The sequence below is a fragment of the Eutrigla gurnardus genome (genome assembly GCF_963514095.1).
Source record: "Eutrigla gurnardus genome assembly, chromosome: 6".
NCBI classification, from domain to species: Eukaryota; Metazoa; Chordata; class Actinopteri; order Perciformes; family Triglidae; genus Eutrigla; species Eutrigla gurnardus.
This window is the reverse complement of record NC_139920.1, coordinates 24,019,999-24,028,301: the sequence shown is the minus strand read 5'-3', so window position 1 is coordinate 24,028,301 and position 8,303 is coordinate 24,019,999. Positions and strand designations below refer to the sequence as shown.

The following is an 8,303-nucleotide window of genomic DNA, read 5'->3' as shown; positions in this document are numbered from 1 at the left end:
TAATACAATAACTTTAGATTATGTATAAATGTCTTGACTCCAAACACAGCAACAACATGATCATGTATGGATCAAAATTCAACAAACATAGAGGTTGCTCACTACATAAATGGAGCCCATTAAACAAGACAGTAGTCGTCTACTGACTGTATGCCTTCACCCAGATAACGATGATGGCAATGAAGCTGACTGATATGAAGATGATGTAGAGGCCGAACAGCAGGCGGTCTATGATGAAACCCACCTGGATCCAGTCTTCTGAGCCCTGGCTTCCGCTCAGCTGCTGCTCCACCTGGAGACGGATGAGCTTGAGGTCCCTGCCCAGGTCCTTCAGGGCCTGAACGACCATATTCCTGACTGGTCCGCTCTCCTCTGAAAGCCCATCATCTGCATTTATGTGTGCCACCACAGCGTTGCGTTTCACGTCTAGTTTTCAAGGGGGAAAAAGTTGAAAATGATCATTACATTTGTGTTGTGTTTGTATTTTTGTACATTTGCACATTTCCTGCGTGTATTTAACCACCTGAATCTTTTGGTTGTTTAGTCTTCTGAGGCAGGCCAACGAGACGGCCCAGAATTTGCAGAACAAGCACACGGATCCAGCGAGGGACGGGAGAGAAGTCAGCTGAGCCACACAGCAGGTTGGTGATGAGGATGGTTTCCAGTAGACTGGCCACCATCAGCGCCAGGCAGAGAGAGAGGAAAACATCTGGCAGAGTGAGACAGGGGGGGGATGCTCTGTCAGAATATGTCATTAATACGTCAGAATTGTATTATTTACTGTATTTTCAACGGGTGGACAGCTGCTCAAAAAAAATAATTAAAACCCTCTCTTCTCTTCTGGAAATGCATACGTAAATTAGATGTAAATGTGAACATAGGTTGCCCACAGGATCTGTTTGAACTTGAATTTGAACATTGAATTTGAAAAAACCTGCCCGACACCTATGTGCATAAGATCTTTGGTTACATGTTTTTTTTCTGCAAAGAAAACCTGTAAACCCTTTAATAATGATGGCAAAGACAGGCGAAATGAACGAGGGATGATAGCATTTTAGCGTGGGAGCAGTTTCTTTTAATGCAGATGTTCTATATGACCTTTACTGAGTGTGAACTGACTTATGAGAGGTATGGTGTTTCCGGTGATAGGCAGCAGGTCGTTCATGATGAGCAGGAAGACGGTGTAGCCCAGGATGAGGGTCATCTTGAAGGAGGACCGATCCATACCCTGCGGAGGCAGCAGGAAGCTGAAAAGGTCCACCGTGATGAGGAAGCAGCTGGGGATCAGGAGGTTCACCACGTAGAGGGTGGCCCGGCGCTTCACTCTGATCTGCAGAGGGAAGACACGCAATGCACTGGCAGGTTCCTTTTCTTTGCACATTTGTAAACTGAGCTGACAGGCCACAGTAGGATGAAGAGTGCCTTACACTGTATTCATTCTGTCTCTCTCTATCTCACGTGGAGCCAGAGAGGAAGATGAAATTTAAAATCTTAAATTCGGCAAATGACAATGTGACTTCATATTATATATGCATTTTAGGTCCGTTCACTGCAACGGTCGACCCACATGAAATGCAAGCTCATCAACGTAATGACCGCCATTCGTTGCTACACGGTGTTCACTGGAGGTGATATCCAGCAGCTCCCACTCCCCCATGGTGGTCATCACGTTCTTGGAGTGCGCTGTGATGTCTTCTACACTCTTTGCCAGGAGCATAGTTATGTCTGTGTCTGGGGGAAGAATAGAGAAATATATCACCCTGTAAAGACAATGCCACTTTACATATGAACATTACAGAAATGTAGGAATTCATAGTTTCACTAAATTAAGGAAAGTTAATTATTTTATTAAAGTTTCAATGCTCATTAATCATCCTTACAATGATGTCACAAGCTCAGTCCATTTTTAAGAACTCTAATAGAGCAGATGTCATAGTGCATAAGTTTAAATTTGGCTCAGTTCACAACAAACAAACTTAAATACATGGTTTTCAGAGTTTTTTCCCTCTTTGGTAAGTGGATATGGTATGAGCAGAAAAATGCACTCTTGGACGTCCCAAAAGACCATTATTGCATATTTATATTTTTTATGCTTTTGTCCAGAAGGACATTTGGTGGGTGCCTTACCAAAGTGGAGGTAGGAGTTGAATGTCAGAGTGCAGTTCTGTATATCGAAGGGGAAGGTGTAGATATCGAGGTTACAGGAGCTGACGACTTTGAGTGGGTGAGAATCGTGCACCTTTCCATCGCTATACAGGTACACATACGGGACGAAGGGGGCTGTGTTTTCATCCATACTACAAGACATGATCAGAGGAGTATCATGAGTATAATCTCTGCAAAATATCAGTATTCACCTTTGATTTCAGATTTATAAAATTATAAAAAATAGACTAACAACAAGAAATTGATTCTTCCAACTGTTTAGTCCAAACCTAAAAACAGTGCGTAGTGCTACAGGAGCCTGTTTGACCTCTTAATAATGCATACAATGCTTTATAAGTAATATATACTCACAATTCATTGATAACAATATCTGGCACCCAAAACTTTTTTCTGGGAAGAGAAATCTTGTTGGTGCCACACAGAACTGGGTCCCATTGGACAAACTCGTTCATCCATGTCTAAAAGAGCAAAACTAGTGTCACAGTGCACAGAACAGGTACAGTAAAGCCTAAATAATAAACATTCACAAAAAATATTAATCCCACATCAATGCCAATCAATGAGTGCTGTACGTACATAATGTTGCCAAAGGTAAGTCATCAAGACTTGAGCCTTTTCATCCTGGAAGATAAGAAGTGTTGCTTAAGGAAAGACAGCGACAGTGGTTTAATTCAGACTACATAATGGTTATTTAATGCTCATCAATATTCAATGTATGATATTAAATTGCACATTTATAAAGCTTCTGCTTGTATAGACATTTTTAATGTTAGTGATTTCACTAACGCGCAACAGACACAAATGCAAAATAATCAATAGTACAATGCATAGCACACGGCATAATACTTTTAATCTCCTGGGCGCTGGAACATACCACTCCTAGGATCCCATACAAGGTGAAGAATGTGCTGACGTTGGTGGGGGTCGTTATGTTGTTGACGGGCCGTATGGCGCTCAGGTTAAAGATCGGAGTCAGGGCCTTCAGCAGGGCGATTTGGTTCGGCTGAGAGCAGTTCAGCTTGATAGCGCTGCACGCGGCTGATGAAAGTATAAAAAATGAAAATGCATTTAGTTTCAACTTATTTCCAATTTAATGCAGAATACAAAGGAATTCCAGTATGTCCAGTATTTGGATTACAATATTGCACATAGGCCACCATATTCATCGTATTATTGTATACTACTCAGTATTGTGAATACCAAAAAGCTTACCTGGTATAAGAATGAGAATCACAACCACAATGGGCTTGACTGAACTCTGGAATAAAACAACAATAACAATAATTACTTAAATGTAAACTAAAGCGTTAAAATGTATAATTATTTAAGAAATCCATTAAAGAGAAATTGTGTTGTAACAAATGCATCACAAATAACATTTCAAAACATACAGAATATAAACCAGCAGAAGATACTTTACCGTTGGTGTCATGTTGTCAGGAGTTGAATCTTTCTCTTTCTTTCGTTGTCAGATGAAAGCAGCTCCTTCAGAATGACGTATTTTTCAGTTGTCAGATGTCAGTTGAACAGAGTAGTTATAGTCATCAGTCAGGAGAAGGAATACCCTCCACTCACCTGGCAGACTCACTCTTGCGAGACTAAAATCAGCCTCGGTGGCCACGATATACAAAGTGATGTGGACAAACCCCCTTGCAAATGATGTGGCAAATGGAAAACTCTGCACGGCAGCTACTCTCCGTGTATGTGGTTTCATACTAGACAAGGGTATACCACAGTGTGTGACTTGCAGATGGTGAAGACTGACCACAGCGGCATCGGTGTCGCACCTGCTAGTCATACGCAAATAAACAATGTACGGCCTGTAAGAAAAGTGTCCTCTGGTGTGCCAGCCAAACTCCTTTTTTTCATTTTCTATCAACGTCTGTCAAAATGAACCAGGCATCACAACATTGCACGCGATGCTTCTGCAAACCAACCTTTCTTTTTACTATGTAAATGCTGTTCGGTCAAGTTGTCACAATGCCGTGGTCTAATGATTTAAGAGTTGACTGCAAATGTACATAAACAATCAATAATAAGCCTTGTGCATTGGAAATGTAATTTTTATGAAGGACGCTGCTGAATTTGTTGAAACTCTGAGACTAGTGCAGTGGTGTTCCTGCCAATATCATTCAGGACCATGACACACAAGGCCTCTTTACATTTACATTTCGGGCATTTAGCAGATGCTTTTATCCAAATCGACTTGCAATAAGTACATTTGTCGGAAGAAAGTATATCAGTATATCACTATCAGTACAGTAAGCATTTCACAAGAACAAGTTTCGGCTGATATACAACAGACATACGTGCTGAGATACTCAGATAACATGCAAAATACTGGTGCCAGTACATACAAACAAGCAATGAGTACTATGTTTATTCTACGTTTACGCTTCTTCTGTTAATGACGTGTGGACAACAGCTTTTCTTCATGTCTGTTGCCATTGACACTTGCCAAACAAGCTATAAGTGTGGGAAACAGGAAAGAAACCTATGCATAATATTACAATTTCTAAAATAATCACCTGCACATGTCCAAATATGTACAGAGTGCCATATTAACACATTAAATGCCACATGAATCAGACCACTTAAGGAAAATACCCACACTGCAGTACATATCACAAACACATTTAGATTATTGTTCAAATGAGCTTTATTTATCAGTCACATTTCTGATTATAAGAAGGCTTGTTTAATGTTTTGATGCAGACAAATTCATAAGAATAAATGTGAAAGTTTTCATTCATTTGATTATTATATAAATATGACTGTTATCTATTGAGCACATTCTGCCCTCGCCCAATGTCAGCTGGGATCAGCTCCAGCTGCCCCGCAAGGCAGAACAGGATAAGATTACAGATAATTGGTGGATCAACATGAGAGACGGACAAGCAATGAAACAGAATGACAGGAGGGGGAGGCTTATATATTGAATGCTTTGCTAATATGAGTTTAGTCACGAAAGCCTGGGACATGCATTATAATTCTTTTAAATTAACAAAAAAGCTGACTTTAAAACCACAATTAAATTAAATTAAATTTTATTTATAGTGTCATATCACAACAGATGTCATCTCAGGACACTTAACACAGTGAGCAGGACTAGAATAAGCTCAATTCCTTGTACAGATGCCTTGCATACAGGCCTCACAATGGGCAGGCTCATGTGGACTTTTGACATCCAGGCTTACGAAAGGCCTGTTTCCTTTCCCCAGGTCTTCATGGTAGCATTTGATTCTGATCTTCTCCACCAGATTCTCCAGGAGGATGTCGATGTTCTCCGATTCTATGCTGGGCTTCTCCATTGGAGCTGCGCTGCACATCTTGCAGTTCTGACGGAAGGGCCTCGCCTTGACGACGCCCTGCCCAGAAGTGAGCTTCATGTGGAAGACAACCATGACCCGGTTGGAAGGCCAGCTTCTTCCACACATGGAGCATTTGAACCTTGACAATGACAGAGGAGCAGAGTCAAAGAAAGTCTGAACTGGTCCGGTAAAAAAATGACACTCTTCAAGCCGATACAGATTTAACTCTAAAATAATCAAACTTTCACCAAGCTGGACTTATCATTAACTGATTAATTTCTTTAACCACAACCTGATCCATATCCTCACCACAGCTTTTTGTCAAGTACATATACTGAAAGGCAAACCTTAATAAACCAAATGCATCATCTAAACTATCATTTATATTAACCTAATGCCATACTGTATATCCAGCAACAACAGTGATAAATAGTCCAATTACCAACCTTGCAGATGTGTTCCTGATGTACTGCTCCCAGCCGAAGTCCGGGCTGTCAGGCACAATCTTTTCATCAAACTGGAGACACCAGGAGTCTCCTTGTTTAAGATTTTCAGTTTTCATCCGGAAGATGTGTGTCCACTCCGACTGTGCCATCCTGTCAGTGCAAGCGGTGCTGAGGACTGAAGAGGAAACAAAACACTGACAGCTGATTTGTACAACAGCTTACTTGAAAAATGAAAATGAAACTTAAAGTTGAATCCAGTGTTTCCTTAAGTTTCGGGTCTAGTGTTGTGCTATGAATTCAATGGAGGGAACGACATGGTTGTTTTAAATGGGGACAAATGTTAAGCATATACCAAATATTAGTAAGGATCAATACATGGTAGCCTATTCATAAACATTTAGAGAAGGGAAAGCTCATGTAATTAAACAGTAGCATATTTGTGTGTTTGGGTTTATACAGAAGGTTGTATAGTTGACTGAAACACATATATTCATCTGATTAGTGTTGATTAACTGAAATACGACTGCTGACTTTATGTGTTTTATAAACACGTCCAAGCTCTTATGGTGAAGGACTGCACGAGAAATGAAACTGAAAAATGTTCTTGTGGTATTCATGAAAACACTGCCACTTGCTGGTGATAGGCTGCCTCGTCTTCTCGGTATGTATTTACTGTATACAATATCCCATTTTATTTAATCCTTACCAGCACATGTCCAAATTATAAAAACATTTTTAAAAGTATAGTGACTTCTTTATACAAATAATAAATAAATTAATCCAATATATTTGAAAACAGAAAATACCCACACCGTTAATCTCAAAAACATTTTATTTATTTTCTGTATGCATTTATCTATTACATTTCTGTTTGTAATAAGTTGAATGGTTTAATGCTTTTGAGCAGACAGATAATTATTTGAAAGAAAACTGAGAACAAGAAGTAAGCTTATGCACTGAACAACAACAACACATTCACAGTATACCATAACATATAAGAACACAATGTAACAGAATGACAGTGACTTTTAATAAAAAGACTTATTCTTTGGACAGGCGCCTTGCATACAGGCCTCACAATGAGCAGACTCATGGGGGCGTTCGCCATCATAGCTTCTGAAACTCTTCTTCTTCTTGCCCAGATCTTCATTGTAGCATTTTATTCTGATCTTCTCCACCAGATTGTCCAGGAGGGTGCTGATGTTCCCTGATTCGATGCTGGGCTTCTCCATTGGACCTTCGCTGCACACCTTGCAGTTCTGACGGAAGGGCCTCACCTTGGCGACGCCCTGCCTGAATGCCAGGCGCATGTGGCAGACCACCCTCACGTTGTTGGAAGACCACCCTCTTCTACAATCGCTGCATCTGAACCTTTAAAAAAATGACAAGAGGCCCTTTAATTACATGACAACAAACCAAGGTGACACTGGAAACTAAAGTTCCAGCTATAGAAACATTGGAAATGGTTTTCAAATCCCAAATCGGTGACTTATGCAAAAACTAAAACAATAAGAGAGGGAGACATCTAATATATACCCCATCCTGTTTCCAGAATCTTTTTTTTTCTTTTTAACCATTTTAATGATTGCATTATTTCTTCTTTACAAATACAAGCTTGACTATAACCTACACACTGGACATGACATTAACTTACATGTATGTCCTTAAACCTAACCTGACCCTTATCTCTCCTAAAATGTATTGTGTGGACCAGTATGTTTTTTTGGTCACCAAAATGTGCGAATTTTGCTTACACAGCTTAGTGCATGTACATAGGCGAACACACTAATGCATATGAACCCAAATAAAACATGAATAAATAAACAAATCCAGTATTTAACTGCAGTTCAACACGCTCACCTTGCGCTGGTGGTCACGATTGCCTTCTTCCAGCCCGGTTTGTGGCTGTCCAGCGTGAGACTTTCATCAAAATCCAGACTCCAGGAGTCTTTAAGATCCTTTGCTTTACCCTGGAAGATGCGCGCCCACTCCAGCTGTGCCATCGTGCGTGCGTGCGTGTGCCAGTTGCGCTGATAAAGAGACGAAACAGCTGACCTGACCAACTTGTTGGAATGACTTGTTGCCACGCCGAGCTTGCGAGACTGTGATTGTATTTATAGGGTTTGAGGAAAAACGAAACTAGAGTGAGAACCTGGTTTCCTTAAGTTTCGATTCTAGCGAATGGGACGTTTGTTATGGTTCCGTTTTCCGTCTTAGATGAAAACATAATAATGTTTTCTTGTTTTTATTAAAATACATGATACATTTGCGGAGGTCATTTGACTGTCATCATAATTGACATATAGAGAAAGTAGCTCCCAAATACCTCTTTCTCGTGTGCTTTGAGTCCAGTTTGAACCTTTCTGTTTATATAATGCCT

At 40.3% G+C, this 8,303-nt stretch overlaps 3 protein-coding genes across 3 annotated transcripts; all 3 read right to left on the bottom strand.

Annotated features, from left to right (window-relative positions):
* LOC311015017 (5-hydroxytryptamine receptor 3A-like) lies at positions 1–3,680 on the bottom strand. Its single transcript, XM_084012028.1, has 10 exons — positions 3,587–3,680; positions 3,379–3,424; positions 3,041–3,204; positions 2,743–2,787; positions 2,518–2,624; positions 2,128–2,297; positions 1,568–1,731; positions 1,120–1,330; positions 524–709; positions 1–426 (listed from the first exon to the last, which is right to left on the bottom strand). The coding sequence occupies exons 1-10, from the start codon at positions 3,596–3,598 to the stop codon at positions 140–142; spliced, it is 1,392 nt and encodes a 463-aa protein (XP_083868154.1). The 5' UTR covers positions 3,599–3,680; the 3' UTR covers positions 1–139.
* A 1,127-nt stretch (positions 3,681–4,807) lies between these two features.
* Positions 4,808–6,098, bottom strand: LOC311015020 (receptor-transporting protein 2-like). Its single transcript, XM_084012032.1, has 2 exons — positions 5,924–6,098; positions 4,808–5,616 (listed from the first exon to the last, which is right to left on the bottom strand). The coding sequence occupies exons 1-2, from the start codon at positions 6,070–6,072 to the stop codon at positions 5,286–5,288; spliced, it is 480 nt and encodes a 159-aa protein (XP_083868158.1). The 5' UTR covers positions 6,073–6,098; the 3' UTR covers positions 4,808–5,285.
* Positions 6,099–6,737: 639 nt separating this feature from the next.
* On the bottom strand, positions 6,738–8,033 carry LOC311015019 (receptor-transporting protein 3-like). Its single transcript, XM_084012031.1, has 2 exons — positions 7,784–8,033; positions 6,738–7,294 (listed from the first exon to the last, which is right to left on the bottom strand). The coding sequence occupies exons 1-2, from the start codon at positions 7,924–7,926 to the stop codon at positions 6,952–6,954; spliced, it is 486 nt and encodes a 161-aa protein (XP_083868157.1). The 5' UTR covers positions 7,927–8,033; the 3' UTR covers positions 6,738–6,951.
* Positions 8,034–8,303: the final 270 nt, after the last annotated feature.